The 19,524-nt window shown below is 41.9% G+C and overlaps 1 protein-coding gene across 9 annotated transcripts in view; it reads right to left on the reverse strand.

Moving 5' to 3' along the window:
• ncor1 (nuclear receptor corepressor 1) overlaps positions 1 to 19,524 on the reverse strand; it is a 71,780-nt gene that overhangs the window by 42,038 nt on the left and 10,218 nt on the right. For 6 of the 9 annotated variants that reach the window (XM_088616253.1, XM_088616249.1, XM_088616254.1 and 3 more), the window contains exons 6-14: positions 16,761 to 16,874; positions 14,577 to 14,633; positions 14,026 to 14,078; positions 10,481 to 10,547; positions 8,476 to 8,648; positions 6,825 to 6,915; positions 6,290 to 6,537; positions 5,423 to 5,477; positions 4,845 to 4,949 (exon numbers count right to left, since the gene is read on the reverse strand). In XM_088616253.1, coding sequence (XP_088472379.1) covers positions 4,845 to 4,949; positions 5,423 to 5,477; positions 6,290 to 6,537; positions 6,825 to 6,915; positions 8,476 to 8,648; positions 10,481 to 10,547; positions 14,026 to 14,078; positions 14,577 to 14,633; positions 16,761 to 16,874 — 963 coding nt within the window. The remainder of the gene's footprint in view (positions 1 to 4,844; positions 4,950 to 5,422; positions 5,478 to 6,289; positions 6,538 to 6,824; positions 6,916 to 8,475; positions 8,649 to 10,480; positions 10,548 to 14,025; positions 14,079 to 14,576; positions 14,634 to 16,760; positions 16,875 to 19,524) is intronic. The other 3 variants (XM_088616256.1, XM_088616250.1, XM_088616257.1) reach the window with 1 other exon arrangement.

Raw genomic sequence — 19,524 nt, forward strand, 5'->3', positions numbered from 1 at the left:
CCAAATTAATTCAGCATTGTCATTTATTTTTCCCCTTCTCTACGCTTCAGACTAAGAGGAGTCCTGTACCAGCCCAGGAGAGAAATAACTCCTTCGATACCAGCACTCTCCTGCCACAGGCAGGCTGGTTCACTAAGTTGCAGTTACACCAGAGAAGGGAACGAGGAAATCAGCATCACGTGGCGCGATCAACACGGAAATAAATCACGCACAAGTATGAATTTGACTTCATGGCTTCGGATCTGCTTGCCTGTTGTAGGTCTAGTCTTGTAGCCTCTAGGATTACCGTTTACAGGTTCTTTTAGACAAGGGCAGGATTTTGCTGAAACAAACTACAGATACAACAAAAGGAAACGAAGCTAGAAGAAGATACAAGCAGAAAAGTCTTAGACGATTATGTTGACACACCGTTTACATCTTCTACACAATGTAAGGAAACATTTAAAATGTTAGTATATATAATTAAAATTTTAATTAACTACTCAGTAAAACCGAATATTGCACTAGAAAGCCCTCTAGTAGAATATTGTGTACAATTCTGGCCCAGCAATGCTGCTGAAGGCAATAACCAGGCTCCTTTCCAGAAAAGCAGCCTGGTGAGATCTTTGGATCAATCAGACAGACGGGCCAAACGCCCTCCTGTTGCTTGTAGCCTTTCTTATGTTCTCCTGTTTTTCAGTGCTTCTCACTTGACTCATGCGGTTCTCACCAGCAGCAGTCTTTCAGCCTGGCGTATGTGAAGTTACATTATTGCTACACAAAGAACCTTCCTTTCATAAAGGCAAACAGTCACAATCACAACATCCACATGGAAAGTAATTTTCAAATAAAGTTTAAGAGGATGAATAAAATATTCTAGTCTTGCAGCTCCAGGCCTGGTCTAGAATGCGTTTTTTTTATTAAACTGTAGAACAAAAACAATCTAAAGGAAAATCTACTTTAACCTTCTGTTGTGCATCAGTAACAATATTCACCTTACTGGATTTCTCTAAATGAAATCTTCTTGGAATTTGTTAAAATATTTATTTCATTAATTGAGAAGAAACCCCATCAAATTTTATTCCGATTATCTTCCACATGCTTACACCAGCAATGGCCTTCTCAAATTTGTCCAAACTTGTAATAATATAGATAAAAAGAACAGTGCACAACTACAATATGATTCCATGTTTTAAATAACAGCATACTTTCCTTCTTAACACACACACAACCATTCTCTTTTATCTCATAATATAAAATTACAATGGTAGGATATTATAACACCATACGACAAAAGCAATTTTGCTCTGGATTCATAAATGCATCTTCCTCTGAATTCTTCTTCAGTTTTCTAGTGTCGAGAATGCGAAACCTTCTTGCTACACCAGCTCGTTGCATGCTGTGCTATGCTTGGCCTGCTCTCGAAGCAGCAGGCAAGAAGAACAGTGACCACACCCACAGCCTTCTTCAGCCCTCAGCTTAACCCGGCACGTTGTGGGGCTCGAGTCCCACAGATTTCTTACTTCAGAAATAAGTACGGCCTTCGAGATGCACGTCTTCTGAAATTTGCATTTCCAAGTCATGTGGTTCGGTTGGTGACCCCAGCAGGCAAAAATAAAGTATTTGGTGCCAATCAGAGGACAGGCAAGTCTGTAATAGCACAAGGCAAACTCTACCTTACCCCTGCAGTAGTCTGCTGATTGCATGGCACACACTGCCAGTTCTTTACCGCACTATCCCACGCTGGATTCAAAGGGACAATATCTAGACTACAGGGCACATGCCACTTTCTGTAGAGAAGACACTCAGAAGCACAATATAGATGACTTTCAAAAGTCTTTTAATTGATGTCAAATCTGGCAATAACCACTTAACTTACTTTCATTTAAGGGGAATTTTGAAGAAGAAAGGACCATAAAAGGCACTGCAAATCTACAGAAGACTGTTCATAATAGAGAGAATTAGTTTTGTTATAGTTCATGTCAGATCCCTCTTCTCACCCCTTTGCCAGAGGTGCAAAAATCCATCACATAAATGAAGCTGTCTAGAGGGGACTAAGTAAATCTTACAGTGAAGGGAGGGTATCTGAGGGCTGTCACTACAAGCGAAAAATACCTTAATGAAACGCTTGGTGCCTGTCCAGCTATCAGAGCAGTTTTAGCTTTTCGCTGCCGTCCTTTTCAGGTGCAACATGCTCTGCTCATGTTTCAGCCCTTATGATGTGACCGGAGGAGAGAGAAGGGCTGCGTACCTGTACACTCCATCCAATCAAGGGAAGGAAGTTGTGTTTAGATGAAGTCCCAAAGAGACACACACTGAGCCTTTAGGAGCTCGAAGATGAAGGGTATTTATAGTTAATCAACGATACATTAATTAAAATAATACAGTGTAAAACACATAAGCAAGTGACAGCCAATAATGCTCCTCTGGGGAGTCTTCCTTCACACAACATCCAAATGTTATCAGTCCTTTTTCATGTTCTTCTGGGTACACTTATTCAATACTCACACCAAATTATTCACCGTGCCTCTATCCAGCTTTAGAAAGCAAGACAGCAACCCAGCAGACAACAGATTTTAATCAGAAGGAAAAGCCAGCACCTTGCCAACAATGGACCATCACACTGCTGCAGGTCACCATGCAAGTAAGCCTAGCTCTGGTCCATTACTGCCCTTCACACAGCTCTGCTCCTTCATTCTGAGGCTTCCCCCATAGAGCTGAAACACCATTGAAGCTGCCAACTCTCCGGGTGTAGGGTTACATATGTATTTTTTCCCAAATCAGCCAGTCCCACAAGAATAAGAGGTAGATGACAGAATTATGGCTAGAACTCATTCAAGGACAAAAACTCCTTTATTAACTCGCAGCTGCACTGTGGGATGTGAAAAGACATTCATACCTGAACTGTGGTGAAGAAATAAGACATCTCTGTGTCTGATCAGGCAGCCCAATATCCTCAAGTACTCTGTGCCTTACAGAGCAACAGCAGACTTGAAGAAAATCAACTCCACTGTTCAGAGTTTTAAGTTCTGAATCCATTTGACAACATAAACTTAGAAATTCAGTAAAGCCTAGACTTCATTACACCCTGCAATTCAACTTTTGTCTTCTGTTAAGTAAAGCACCAGGATAAACGCTTTATTAAGCAAGGATATATGGAGATGCTCAACTCCATGCTTCCCAGCAGACAAACAAGCACTTATCTCCCTCTGAACACTGAGTATGCACACTGTGACCCTGGCAGCTGTGATATGGTCTCCTGTCCTCTGATGATCCTGAATACCCTGGGAACTGACCTAAAGAGTGTCTTTATAGAGCACAGCACAGGGCACAACAAGCTTTTGACACAGTGCCCAGAAGTACACACTCATTCTCAGTTTACTTCTGCAAAGGTACTTCTGTAATCTTCACATGACTAATACAGAAGCCAAGGTCCTTCATCCAGTTTAATGATTTCCCTTCCCTTTTCTGCAAAACACACAACACTGCACAGCAACTGCAAAGCGTTGTATCACAAATTGCATTAACTTGGCACACAGTGAGGAAAGCAATGCTCCACCACACCATGCACAAGGTATATGGACATCTCTACCAAATAAATAGCAATCAAAGAACATAAACCACCATTCATCCACCTCCTTTGTCTGTTTGCAAAGTCATTTCCTGAACACTTGCACAAAACGCTCGTCACCAGCACCACTCTTTCTTAGTGGTTTTTCCATCGCTGTGAAGACGGCACTCTGCTCACGTACTGCTGAGGCTGACTGTGGGCACCCATGCCCATCCACGTCTGCAATCATTTGCATTCTCTTGGAAACTCTCCCACAGCGTCTGGATCCTGCCTTGGCTGACACCTAGCTCTCAGAGGCCTGTGGCTCTCGAATGGCCCGCCGCCATCATACCAACGACTCACCACAGCGCAGCAACAGACAAACCTTTCCTTTACGACTTGCCGGAGGCTGATTTATTGGAAGACATCTTTGGATTTAATTTTTCAAACATCAGAACTTGCAAACATTTCTGGCAAATACATCAGGCACAGAGTCAAACCTTTAACCATATCAGGGAATCGTGCTAACAATTTCCCTTATACCCACTTAAGCAGATGCAAAAATGTGTTCAATTTATACTAAACTGCAAGACAGCTGTTTAAAACATTGAGACATAAACAGAAAAAACAGACTATAAGGGGTAGATGAGGTTACTATTAAAGAGCCTGAGCAGCAGGTAACAAACCTCATAAACCTATATGGCTCTCTAATAACATTTTTAAATTATAAACATTATTCCAACACTGCTCATTAGCCTGTGTGGTTATAAGATGCACATCAATGCTTGGGAGTTCAATAACACAGAAAGGCTCCATTTGTACACTAGGGGGCCCCCAAGAACAGATGTATATACACTATGCAGAATACTGCATTTTCAGCATATATTTTACAGCAACACTAAAGGTAAAAAGTCCCGTGCCATATCTGACTTTCATTCTATAACTCTCCAAGAACCCGCGCACTTCAAAATAAGTAGCAAAGATTACCTGAACGCTGTATGTAAAAGTCACATTTTGCACAGTTAAGTTTCACTTGCTTTCTAAGATTGGGATAGAGAGATTCACTGGTTTGATATTCTGAAGTTTTTTCGCGTCCTCACAGCGTACATCTCCCTGGTGAGAAGCAGCAGTGGGAGAGAACTACCTGTATCAATAACATTCCCCCCAAACCAGTACCGCAGAGGTCCAGAAGAGAATAACCGCTCGGTATCTCGGAGCATCGGAAAGAGGGAAAGCTTGCAATAGCCTCGGATTACTCCCCACGGACGCTCTCTTCGACAGCAGCGAGCTGTAGCTGAAACGTGCAGAAACTCACATGGTTACTGCGCCCTCTGCGCCGCCCGTAGTTGCGCCTCACCAGGGTCTTGTAGTTCTCGTTCTTCTTCGTCAAGTAGTAATACAAAACGCAGTCCGCAACGCACTGCAACACCGAGGGGAGGAATCAGACAGGCAGGCAAACGAACACAAAAACCCAACATATTAGAACCATATGGCTTGATTAGAATGAAACATTCATCTTTAAGCTTTTGGATGCTCTAAATCAACTTTTAAGTTTAAGAAAAGTTTCCACACAGCGAAGAACCATTTGAAAAAAAATGCAATCATCATCAATGCAAATTCAGGAACTGTTATGCTTGGAATATAAACCCATTTTTAGTCTTGTCATCCTGGTTTTGTTTAATGGCTCAGAGGTCTTTTCTGTTTGTAATGAACATTCACTGGAGAAAAGCTAAGCTAAACATCACACCCAAATTAATATCCTGCCTCTCATGTTTGAACTTTTTACTCCATTTTAACAGAAGATGTATTTCTCCCGACCTCCTCGGAATTATTGCAAAGAAAATGGAAGCTGCTGGAAAGCTGTTCCGAGTTCATTTCACAGAACTCACTCACCTTTCTTTCTAGGTACGAAGCAATGAGCCCAAAGTTTTTGGGATGCTGCACGAACCTGCAAAAGGAAAACAGAAAAGTCGCATTCAGTCAGACGGGCACGACGCGCTGCAGACAGGACTGCAGACTGAGCGAGGTGGGTGAGAGGTGTTGGATCATGCAGCATCAACAGCCATTCCAGCTTTCCACTTCCTGACAGGCTCCTCCACAGGCTTGTAAACAATGTTGCGGCCCAGCTAATAAAAGCTTTCTCATACAGCGCTGGAATCTGGTTCACCAGATCTCCCCCCGCCCCCCCCCGCGCATTCTGAACTACATTTCTCAGTGAAAAAACGTTTATTTGCACCAGAAAGAATATGTTTATGCCTTAAGTTAGTAACTGTTTGGACCATCGGTTCCAAAAAACAACAAAGCAGTCAGAGAGGATATTACAGAGGACGCAGATGTCGTTTCAAAAAACTTTATGCAATCCCTTTGTTGCTGTGAGTTGTGCACATGTATATATTCTGAATGGGGATGCACTGAACAGTGTGAAATTAATAAACCAATACCCTTTTTTACCCCCCAAGAGAGAGCAGAATGTATGGTTTATAAAAAATAAATATTTTTTCTTTCTCTCATTTCTTATTAATCGGCACCCAGTATAAAGCAAAATCTTCCATTTCCTTTCTCCTTTAAAGCACCAATCAGTTCTTATGAACCAATCAGTTGCCTGTGGCAGCAGGGGTATGTCAAAGAGACTTGGTTCCCTAAAACATGCTGCCTGTCATATGTTTGTGACACCTTTTAAAGATCAAGAAGACGTATGTTCTTGTCTTGAGAGAATACGCAGGCACCCGTTACAGCTCTGCAGGAGAGCCTCATCCTTACCAGTGTGTATTTCCAAATACATCTTCTAATGTTACCAGCCATTGTTCTTTTTGAGAAATGAAGACGTACTTCTCCTTAAAGATCTCCTTCTCGTGGTCAGTCCAGACGTTCATGAACTGGCGAGCCTTGTACACCTTCATCGGGTCGTCCATCAGCCCGTTCATGTTGATGAACTTCACCCTCCTCTGCTCGGAATCATACATCATGGGTGGGATGACAGAGAGCTGACGCATCTGTTTCTCGTTGTTCTACAACAACAAAGAGGGAAAAAAAAAACAGTTCTCTCACCTTTACTCCACACACAGCACCTCCCTTCCACCATGAGCCTCTTCCTAACAGTGCTGATAAGATTATCTCATTGCCTTGGCTACTTCGTATCACGGAATAATCAAGTTGGCATGAGACACTATTAGTTTAGCAAAAAAGGAATGGCAGCGCACCACACCGGTCATATACAAGTTCACGTACAGTAAGTGTTTTGAAACTTCTGAATCAAAGAAAAGCAACTAGCTGACCAAAAACACCAGGCACGTACCTCCTGTTCGGATAGTCCGTCGATGATTTCTGAAATCTCATGCTCACTTCTGGCTATGGTGGCTGAAAGGCCCGTCCCTCGCTGGCCCACTCTACAAAAGCAAAAGCGGTGGAAAACTTAATGACGACATTAATCTCAGTAATTTGTAGTGCAACAGCCCAGAAAGCACACTCTGCAAATGGATGCTCCGTCTAAAAAGACAATGCTAAATTAGGCAGCCTCAGCTCGTCTTCCAGGGGTTATCAGGGGATAGTGATGGGAAGAGAGGCAATTTTTTTTTGCCAGTATTCAAGATATGACCGCCTCTGTCCTTTCTGGTTAACTTGATCATTACAACAACAAGTCGGCGCTCCATCCCAGTTTCTCCATTTTTATGCCATGCTAGGCAGGAAATAATTTCAACAAAAAGTGTAAAAATTGAAACTGCACACCAACTACTAGTTAACTTACTAACACAACACCAATACAGACAGTTGTCGCTTCGCACTGAGAAAAACTACAAGTTCACTGTTGCCTCACAGGGTGCTACTACGCTGGCACTGAAACTGCAATTTGCATTTGCACTGTCTGATTGCGTGACCCTCCCTTGTTCAGTTGTGGCCCTGCTGTCACCTCTGTGCTGTGAAAACCCCATGCCTTGTTTTAATAACCACAGTTTCCTGAGCAATTTTATACAAAGCAAGGGAAACATAAGGTCAGCCAATTACAGTCTTCCTCTCTCTGTCCAAATTTGGAGTGTTTTCTCTTTCACCTACTTTCAAAAACAGGATGATCTCAAGGTTCCACTTTATTCTAGTTCTTCTAAGGTCTGTGCTTCGAACAAAAGTTTAAAAGGCACGAAACCCTTTCTTCTACTGAATTCTAGTAGTACACTTGTCGAACAAGACTGCCATGCTTGAGAAAACCTGCAGAGTTTTCAATCCAGTAGATACGTTTTAGCTGCCATTTGTTATTTGGCTGCTTTTTGCGAAGCAGAGTGAGAGAAAAGGGACTACTGCAAGACGTGCGTCAGCAACACAAAGTCACAAATACCATTGGGCTTGATTTTAAAAGAGTGTGAACAAAAATAGATTCTCTGATGCAGTAGAATATCTGCAACCCAAGAGACTATATGCCAATATTCAATGGCCAGAGGTTATATCTTGAATCAGTTGTGTGCTGCTTTCTAAACCCAGCTCCAGTTACCTATTGCTTTGTGAATTCAAAGAAACCTTGCTTGCAGTACTAGGAACATTTCCGTATCCAATTCGGATGTGGGACACTGATACCTGAATTATCTGGGAGCTAAAGTGACACAAACTGGGCTGCCTTTTCACTTAACAGTTTTCCAAGACCAGATATCTGCTTACCTCTTCTTAGCTCTCATTATGATAACAAAGATCATAATTTTGATATTTGAACAACTGGAAGGAATTCTTCACACATTGTACAGCCTGCTCATACTCAAATTTGCACCTAAACAGGCCATACATGTGCGGTTTTTGTACTCTCCCACTTTATATTCAGCACCTGCATAGGGGAGGAGGTTCCTGATGAAGCAATAGCTCTGGAAATGAATTGCTAGATAACCCAGCCCCACAAAAACAGATCCTCCTCCTCCGCTTCCTCCAGCCCTGCGCCCTGCGCCCACGTGCCCGACTCGCAGGCTCACCTCTGAAACCGCTCCTGCTGCTCCCGCTGCTTGCGGATTTCGGGGAACTGTCTCTCGTAGTACTCCCTGGTCCGACTCTCCTTGGCTTTCCTCCGCGGGTTGTTCTCGATCCGCTCCACCTTCTTCTCCCATGCCTCCATCAGCTGGTCGTAGCGCTGGCAGATTTTCTGCTCCTAATTACAGGCCGAGAAGATTGTGTGTGGCGGCAAGAAGCACATCACTGCCCATTCCCCCCTCGGCTTCTAAATATAACCACAAAGGCAGCCACGCTGGCTCCAGATCCTCCTGTGAGCCACTGAACCAAGCTCGCCCCACTCAAAACAACTGCGCGGACTGAAAGCCAAAGGTGATGCCAACCAAGCGCACCAAAATTATTGGCTATTGCCTGGAGACACAGGGTATCAAAGGCCAAGTTGAAGACTGGGTGACGGCAGAGACTGGCTGCACTGGGAATGATCTATATGCTTTCTATCCCAGTATCCAACCTGAATCTCTCTCCCATCTGAAAAATTTTTGATTCCCTAATTTAGATTCTATTCCACCACTGCAGGAGGAGTCCCTACCTTATGTCCCCTGTGGATAGGTTAGAACGGTGAGGATTTGCATTTGTAAATCAGGAACAAACATGTTGCATCAGGAGTGTAGAAACTAAATTAAGTGTGACCTTAATTGACCTGTGAAAATCATCTTTGTCAGGGCATGCCGAAAAAGATTAAATAAAAGATTAAAGATCCTGAGAGAAATGCTTTTTGTGCTGTAAATTTATAGTTCAGAATATAATTAAGATAATAATTTTACATTACATGCAAGCTGAGCAGTTGAGCTCTGGCATGGCAATGGTCACAATATCTCTGAAATCTCTGAAGGAGTGAAGGTCGGTCAGCTGTAGCACGTTTGCAACAAAGAGCGTATTCCCAGTATTTAAAAAAATGTGTCCTCCACTGTTTTTACCTTAGCCTGGGCAGAGATATCACTGTTCCATTCAGTACCAAATGAATGACTCAGCTGGAGCAGAGAGAATGGAAACGAAAAGGATGCTGTGCATTCCCATAAAACAGAAATGCAGTGAGAGTAGAAAGGTGAGTCATGAGTGTAGCCTCACACAAACTCACTCTCCATTTCCTTTTTTTTTTTAAAACTGTTTACCTGCTGGACCACCGAAACACCAGCGAATTGCATGCTTCTCTGGAAGCCAGGACGTAAAAGTGTTTGAACTACCAGAAGCATACCACTCTTCTGGAGACAACAGAAGATGGACGGTCTGGGTACAAGCAGAACCTCCTGAACGCTTGCATGTTATTTTTCTAAGCTTTTTTCAGATTTGTTCCTGAACTGGAGCACAGAGTTCACCTTGGAGAGCAGCCGCCAGGTAAATAAAAAAAGACAGAATTGCTCATCTGTAACTCTGTGACAAACCTGAAACTGAAGCTGGAACCTCCAAGGTGACTTAAGACTGTACTACAGTGCCCCGGGAGAACAAAAAGAGCACTTGTGCCCTACTTATAGAACAGCTCTCTTGTCTAAGGTGGGAGCACAAGTATGGTATGACTCAGTGCTTACATATTTCTTGTGGGGCTGAAAGTCAAAGCTTTTACAACACACCCAGATGTTTAGCAAGCAGGCTTTGGCAGGGGGAGTAAACTGAGCAATAAAAGCATAACCCCACGACACACTTCATCCATATTAATATGAATATTAAGAACAATTTGAACTATTTAATGTGCAAGTCATACTGCACTTGCAAAAACCTAAACAGGAACTCTTGTGTAGCATATGTCTAATTCAGCCAGGATACCTTTTGTTAGATTGGGATGATGCTTTAAAGTGTTTGCAGAAGGAAGACAAGATATTTTCTCTCCACTGACTTTGTCAACCCAAAACCCAGATGTGCCTTTATATATTGTAAGGACATTGAATGCGCACAACATACGTACACATCCACACAGTAATTGGCTAATCCTCTGTTCTTATTCCAATACAAAGGCATTATGTGTTGTGTACTTACCCTCTGCTTGCGTGCATGATTCCTCCTCTTAAAAAACAGAATAAGCTTCTTTCTCATCACTTGGTTGCTGAGACAAAACATAAAAAGGAATATTAAAAGATGTCAAATAGTTTCGGGTGCTACAAATATGATAGAAATCAATACAGTCTCTGCTTTCTCTTTCCTGGTGTTTGTCACGAGGAGACCAACGTTGCCTTCTTCCCCTATTAATAATGCATGCCTGTAGATATATTTCATTTTTTGTAAAGAATTGTGAAATAGTCACATAGAAAGGAGTGATCTAAAGAATTGACAGTATTTGCAGTAACAAACAGTTTGATCAGAAGGTCAGCTTCCTTAGTGGTTAATGTGTAACACTATGCTATGAAGGTTATGCAACTTTAAGAGAATACGAAGAGCCTGTGTTCCAAAACTACATTCAGATCGTAAGATGGAGACAAAAGTAAAGGTCACCAGGAAATAAAACCACACCTCCCATCCTGCCTGTTAAATTGGATAAATCTGGGGCAGACGAAAGAGCAGGCTAATCCTTTGATAAGGAGTCCTGCAGATAACCTGCCATATCTACAGACCTACAGATCTACATCAAAAGCTGCCATCACAAAAGACAAGAAAGAAAATCTTCCTTTAAGTGGTAAACATGAATGAACTGGCAGCCTTCATGCTATAACTGTCCTGTCCTCTAGGGAAACAAATCATGGCTTTAACATCTCCCAAACCATCAATTATTAAACAACTTTGCTTATCATTAAAAAACTCCACATTTGTGCGCAAGTACTTGTAAGGTTAAAGGGATTCTACAGTTACACATACTAAATTGTCACACCTAGGGTTGACTGAGAAAGCAAACAGACGTATCAAAATCGAAACCTCAAATAGTCATTCTGAAACCGAAGCGAATAAAACTTCAAGCGCTCTTCAGTCTTGGCAATGTCCTGTTCCAAACAATGGTTAAAAAAAAGTGAAGAGCATCAGAAGGTCAGTTCAGTCTAAGTTCTGCAGCTATAAAATTTCATTAAATACAATAAGTGCATTCTTGTTTCAAAATGGCAGAGTATCCTTGCAGGGGGAAGTATTTAAATTGTGCTGTATCACTATGCTGTATCATTTAGAGTTCACTGAGCTCAAAATCTAAGCACCTTAGGTTGATGAGGATTGACATTTCTAAATTTAGAAGAAATCTCAAAATTAACAGTTCATTTTTTGCTGGAGGGGAGGGGACAATTCTGATCAAATTCAGTTCACACAAAAATTGCAAGATGTTCTTTTGCAGAATTACAAAGCATTTAACTAATACTTGGATCTTGCAGAACGTGTTATTCAAAACTTTGTAAATTTCTGTCTTTTTATTTCCCCAACAACAAGGGACAAATGAAAACAATGCTGTAATTTTATACTAGACCGTATATCCACAGGAAATTTCACCAATAAATTTATCCTGCTGTGGCTACAATATGATGAAACATACTACATAAATGCAAGATAATATTATTATTCCTATTGCACTCAAAACCTGAACTCAGTTTAGTCAAAATGTAATCCAATTAGTAGGCCTACTCAATATGGGCAATATGTTTAATTTGTTTTTATTTTTTTTCTGCTTACAAGTGGCAGACAGAATGTCGTCACTGCGACACTCTCCAGGCTACAGTAACAGCAAAGCAAAGGTCATCCTGCAGTTCACAGCAGTGGAAGTGACCTCGCTGACTCCAGGAAGTTACTGTGGGAAATCACCGGAACTTCACAGCTCAAACCGCTCAACTACAAAAGTGAACTCTGCCCGCCCGGCAGCATCACTCTGCAATCACCTGGGCTGTCGTTTCCACTCTTCACAGTGGAAACACCTAGACCCAACAAGTGGTTCGAATAAAAAAAGGGACAAAACAGCCCTTTTTTATAACTTCGTCCACCTGTATAAAACCTAAGACCAAAGCAGCTGGAATTCTCAACATTTGCACTAGGGTTTCATCAGGTCCGGAGCTCCCTTTAACTCACACGCTCAATCTCTCTAAAATCTGCTCAAGCATTTTCAGACCTAGTCAGGAAACCCACACATTTGCTATGTCTCTGTGTTGTAAGATATGGAAATGGTCACAAATTGCTTCACTTTGCTGTCTCACTCTTTACTGCCAGAAACCATGAACAGTTGTGCTGTAGTTCTCCCTGCAAGAGGAATGAGAGCTATAAATACACCCCACATGAAGAAGCCCATTAGACATGTTTACAAACACATCCCAGGGCTCACACACTGGAACGTCTTAGCTCTTGCAATCCACGTGACTGCAACCACACAAATACTTTGAATATTTTCTTGGTTTCCGACAATCAAGCAGAGCTCCTTAAATATGGAAAAATAAGGTCTGGTTGTCTAGGGTATGAGATGACTGTAGCAAACTTAAAAGGGCTGGCACTTCAAAGACTTTACTGTCTAGTGCCGAGAAAAAGGTGAACTCGTATATCCTTTCTCTTCCTGCCAGTTCTGTGAATTCTCACAGTGAAGTGCTCTGATAAGAAACTAGTTTGACATGTGCAATTCTCATGGCATGCAATGATTAGCCTGGCTCAAACAGTGTGCCCTTCACTTTCCTCTCTCTTATTAAAGCTTCCAATTCTGATTTTGCAATCCTGGGTGCTCATGGACCTCTTACCAAGTGTCAAACTTACTGCCCTTTTCACTACAGTGGGGGTGTACTAGTCACAGAGCAGGTGAATAGCCAGGAAGGCAAAAAGAGAAAGTGCAGGCATCAGGCGGATATAGAGGAGGGATTCAAGTTGTTTATTTTCACTGATTACTATACGGTTGTGATTAGTGTTGGTTTGGTTTATTTCACCGATGTGTATTCGAGTTAATTAATGTCACTTTAATTAAATTCAAACCAATGCATTAGTACTTTACTTATCATAGGGGGGGGTATATGTGAATTTGGCTATTTGGAATGGTCTCTGCACCGAACCTTGCAAATTTCGAGACCCGACTCTCTGCATCAAGAACAATTAAATAACCTGAGCTCCATCTGTAACGGACCAGCAATGCCTACTGAACCCCTTAGCTTCTAGAGATTCACAATATACACAAGAATCACAATCTCCTTCCATAGAAACATATGTCTCATTCCTGACTGAAGATGACAAGATTTAAAGGCACTGCTGAAAGATGGTGCTAAAGGGCACAGTGGGCCTGGAAAAGAACTTGAACTCTGTTTCATCAAGTCTTAATACCACTTAAAAGACATTTGCTTTGCACGCTTATTTCCTGTTGTTCATCTGAAATTTACTTTCCTGCAGCAAGAAGGGGAAACTGAAAAACAATTCTGTGACAAACCCTTCTGCTTCACTCACTAACAGCACAGTTTAGAAGTCTATAGAAACTGATAAACGCTTGAAAGCTTGTCTTCTTTGATGCAATAAAAGCACATCCTTACATTAGACAAACATCCTTCACTTTTATATAAAACTGCTTAACAACTGATTAACGCTTGAACCCTAGGGGTGACATAATTTGGACCTGATTCTGTTACACTTTTATGTAAAGCTAAAGTACTTACGTTTTAATGTTGTCATGATAAACCTTTGTATCTGATGGCTGATTATAGAGGGGCTGAAAGAGAAGAAAATAAGATATAATACTCCATATATCTTTTATTTTCTCCTTATTATGTACAATGGGCTTAACAATTATTGACACCTGTGATAAAGCTAACCAAAAAAGTCATAGAAAATAAACAGAACAGATAATGAGCTGTACTTTATGCCCAAATAATGGGAAAACTACAAGCTTTTATTATAATACAATTATTTCAAAACAAATGGTTTTAAAAGAGTGATACTATTTTTTCCTCAAAATTATCATCATGCGTGCCAATAATTCTTGGGTTGACAGAAAATAATCAGCAATTCTGGTTTACATCCTGCTGACACGGTATTTTATCTGGTAGAACACGATATTCTTGATTATGAGTTAATCAGATGTAGTTACTTTACATTACTCAGCATATTAACTTCCATGGGCGGGTTTCATGGTTGGGAGACAAGCACACCTAGAGTTAGTATTTCTTTAACAGGGAGTGTTGTGACACAGGCATAACAAAACACTTACCAGTTCAACTTTCGGCCCAAGCCCTTCAAATATCTTATGGGCTTCTTCAGCTTTTTTCTGCAATTTGAAGACAGGGCAAAATGGTTGGAATACTGGGGATGGATCAATGAAAATCAGGTGTAAAAATGTTTTATCCTATTATGACTTCAAAATTGATTCACGGCTTATAAAAACTGCTGCATCTGTAATGGGACTAGAACATTTTCACTGAACTGTAGCGCGACAAACAGGAGGCACGTGTGAATTTGATTTAAAGCAGAAATATGACTATGATAATGTGCCATCTACCAAACATATTCCATATAGTTTCATTGCTAAGGGGTGACATCAGAGAACAGAAAAATAAAAGCAAACAATCCATAATTCTTTGAAACAATTCAAACAAAATATATGAACATGGTGCATCTTATTTTACTCCAGATCTTACTTTTCCTTTAAAAATCAATTTGAAACAGCCACTCAGGGTGCTACTTGCCATGTCTTAATTTGCACCTCCTTTCAGTTTTCCTATCATTCTGCCAGACACAGACACTGAGGGCTGCATTTGTCGTTCTGCTTAAAGAAAATGGCTCTTTAAGCATTACATGGCTTCTGATATTTTCTCAGCAAACACTTGGGTTTGTTTTGTCTCAAATATGATCTCTGGAACAAATTTTCCAGCCCTTTTTTAGGTCAAACTGACTCCCAGGGCAGCTGAACTCTGAAAATGAAGACGGTCTTTCCCAGGCACTCAGAAAGGGTTCTGCTGACTAAGTGAGAGGCAGCTATTTTCTCAGTGCACGAATGTGAATTGTTCATGAAATACTCTGTCCTGGAGCTGGACAGAAGCTTATTAACAGAGGCTCAAAGGACAACTTATCAGCATACATCAACCAAGTCCTTCCATTTACATATTCCTCAAACTCATGTCTGTGCCTGGCTAACAAAGCATAGGAAACCAGCGATGGCCACTGTCAAAAATTAACTACCTTTTGATTACAAATGCAATTTCCGGCTGGTTTCTTCTCTGTACTAGAAAATAAAAAGTAAGATCCAGACATCCTGAAATAACGTACATCTCTGCTGGTTTGACACAAGGGGATTTTAAAATTGAGAGATACAACCACGTACATGCACAGAATTTATATCATTCAGAGTCATCATGTAAATTAGATCTAACTGTGCTACTAAAAAAATTCCGCATTCTGGTTTAATATAAGCGTTAAAATTAATCCTAGATGACCCCTTTGAAGTTTCAGTACCACTAGTTGGTAATCGCTGCTTAGTGTCTACATGATGGTAGCCAAAACCAACAAACAGCAGGGTTCAATATTAGAGAACAAACACAGGGGATTGCCCAGACACAAAAATACACAGACATGAGGTTGACTTGAAATAAAGGCAACTGTGCTGTGTGTATACAACCTGGCTGCATTTTCCTGTTATCAATTAAATCATTTAAAATGTACACAGTCGGCCTCAAAGCCACAGAAGAGTCCCAGTGATGAAGAGACGGTGCTTGCGAACAAGCAGTCCTAATCAACCGGCTGAGGCTTTTCCTGCTGCAAGGGTTAAGAGTTGCCTGAACAGGAAGCCGTGCCTCAGCGACAGGCCAAGCCAGGACTTCCTGCCAGCTAGCAGACACAGCGAGGCTGAACTCCAGTAACCCCGCAGCTCTGTCAGCACAGCCAGCCATCTGTGTCCACAATTAATGAACATGACATTCGCCTCACAACCTCCTACACGTCCTCGCAGAAGAAAAGGACAGCTGCAGAAACTTCACCTGGCGCCCAGACCGAGACGCGCACGCCCAGCTCCACGGGGGCAGCGGTTTTAAAATGTCTGCAAGCGCGTTACATAACCCTGCAACCTTTCATGAAAGCACAAGATTTCATCTGAAAAGCACAATAACAAGTACAGAACACCAGGCAACCGGGAGGAGCAGTGCTTTCTCTCATTATCCATTTGTTTAGCCCTCGACTTGATTTTTAAAAATAGAATCAACACCATCCAGGGAGGTCATAAATCAAAACAAAAAGGAAAACACACTGAGAAATTCAGGGAGGAAAAGGTTTATGCATGTGCAACATGTATTTTAAGAGCGTAAATAGATTGTAAATGCCACAGAGATAGAGTCATTGCAATGCAGGACAGGTTCTGTGCTGTCATCATTCTCTGGGCGAGCTGAAGGTGTCAGATTCTTACCCTGTTCTCGTCGTAGATGATCTGCACGATGCTGCGGTGCTTCTGCTCCACAGGTGGTGGAGAGACCGGCTTCTCTGGCTCTACTGGCTTTGCTGCTTCCTCCTCCAGTTGTTGCTAGGAGACAGACACACAGGCGCCTCCAGTCAGAAGGGCCACGGGCCTAGCTATCTATATGATCCAACGACCTTCGGCACGGAGGAAGGCCAGGAATTGTCTCCTTCTCCCAACTAAAGGAAAGGGGCAGCTTCAACGGGAATGTGCCAACCCAAGAATAACAAGGAAAGCCACCAAAGTCAGAAAAAAATTTAAAAACTTAACTCTGGTATACAATTGTAAACCAGACTTATGCTAAATGATACTCAAAGGTGACTTCTAGGGGTGTAAATTTAGAAGTTATATATATATAAACACCTGTAACTTTTACTATTTACACGACTGATGCCTTTATCCAAGGTGACTTACTGCTACTAAAATCTAGGTTCCAGGTGCAATGGCATATAGCAAACTCACAAATAAGGAGTAGAGTACAGTGTTTAGTGCAGTGGTTTGGACTTTGTATTGGCACACATTCCCTTCTGCACAATACGGCGCTGATAGCCGAAGAGGGGAATGGCACTGGGCACACAGAGGTGAAACCCAGCACAGCACGGTCCCAGTTAACAGCCCTGCAGACACACCCCCACACCTCGTCTGAGCAATCCGTGGCAGCATCCCGGGGCTCCGCTGTGCAACACCGAGATCCCCTGGAGAACCGCACTTACTGGTTAGAAATTTAGGAATATTAAAGAAAGCCTGAAGGTGCCTAACACTGGCAAATTCACTTTTTTTTTTAGGTTATGTAGCCTAATATTAACCTACTAGTTTATGATCCTTCTTGTTAAAGACAAGCACCTCCCACTCAAAGAGCTTTATAAAGGCACAGTACAACAGAGCGTAGCAAAAGATAAAAGATGGCTAATTTAACATTCACATATCATGCCTTACTTCAAAGTGAAGTAGGAAGACTACAAGCGCTCACACAAAAGACACAAGGCCGTAAGACCCAAGAGGTGCAGAGAATCGTGACCCGTAATAGACCCACTTTATTAACTGGACATACAAAGGAAAATATATCTAAAAGAAACGTGAGATGCTGCAGAAAAACCCACACTTTGATGCAACACAGTGAAAAGAACCCCCCTTGGTCATATTTAGAGGTAACCACTTCAGTTGTTCTCATGTTGAGTCAGCCTGATCTTTCAATTTAATGTGCTGTGGTATACTTCCACCAAGCAAATCAAAGCCTATATTTCCATTAAAGAATGGAAAAAATACAACCCTGAAAGACTTTAACAGATTACGGTTTGATTAAGTGGAATAATGAATCAGAAGCCAACTCCTCCAGTTAGAGGTCCAAGATGGTGACAACTTCACATGCAAAGCTTACGGAACCAAGCTGATCACAGCAGAAAGACAATCTGCTGTACAGAACCAAAAAAATGAAAATAAATCTTATTCTACAGCCAAGAACAGTTTGATGATTCCATTTTCAGAAAGCAAGTCAATATTCCACTAAAATGGCAAAACGTTATCATCATCTAACTGAAGAGGGAGCTGAAGAGGAAGATGATTTGGAAATGAGACGTTTTTACTGTAGTTTCTTACCTTTTTTTATTGAATTAATTGAAGACATTTAAAGACATTAATTGAAATGCCTGGTTTTGAACCCAAAAGAAGTTCACCGAATAACATTAACAGAACACTTCCATTTTAGTTATCTCTGAAATCAAAACTCATCAGTGGGGAACATCGCAGGTGTAACAATGCTGGAAATGTAATCCATCAAGGAGAACAACTAGTAATAACAGCCATTGGAAAATGTTAACCCAGAGTGCATCAGAAATACTATTTTTCTACTCTGAAGATGCAAAAAAAATATTTTCTTTAGACTTTACACAAGCCACTGCACGAACACAAGGGCACTGTACACGTCCTACAGAAAGGAGTTGAATGAAGACAGACACTTTTTATTCCATGTATCACAGTTCATTCAGCACTTCAGGTACTTGAGATATCAAGCATGATTTTTTTTTACAGAAAACCATTTTTCAGCGATTAAATCGGACACTGGTATTACTAATGTAGCCGAAAATCCCCCCTGAGGAGTGCGTGAACCTCATAGCACATAACAGGAGGTGCCTTGTTAGTAAAATCGATGCCGGAGGAGGATTTACAAAATACTGACGACGGGGGAATGAATAAAAGTGACCTTTGTATTCCCAGCCGACTGCGAGCGGGATTCTGGAGGTGGTGCATGAAAGGCAGCCGACAGGAGGGTGGACTCGCTGGCCAGGGCCCTCTGGGTGACACACCGGCCCCTGCGGCCCCCAGGGGCTGGCAGGCTTGTACTGCTGCCAGAGGGACGGACCTCCTGCACCGGGCAGTGCTGCTCGGGGACGAGTTCAACGGCCAGCAGCGCGACGGTCGAACTACAATTCCTACCGCGCGCCCATGTCCGGCTGCAGGGGTGGTACACATCAGCTCAGCTAGCTATAACCAGCGTCTATCAAGAACCGAACTACTGTGTTGTAATTCTATTTTTCTTACATGGCAATTACAACAGAAGTAATGCAACTATGAAACCACATATGGTGAACAACTGCCTCTAGATTGAGCCTTTAAGTCAGCGATGTGAATGCGCTCCAACAGCAGAAAGCTGGCTAAAACAGCTGACCCACAAACTGCCACATCCTGAACAACAGCTCATAAGAGTCCCAATGTGAGC

Source organism: Lepisosteus platostomus, chromosome 22 (genome assembly GCF_059453375.1).
Source record: "Lepisosteus platostomus isolate fLepPlt1 chromosome 22, fLepPlt1.hap1, whole genome shotgun sequence".
Classification (NCBI taxonomy): domain Eukaryota; kingdom Metazoa; phylum Chordata; class Actinopteri; order Semionotiformes; family Lepisosteidae; genus Lepisosteus; species Lepisosteus platostomus.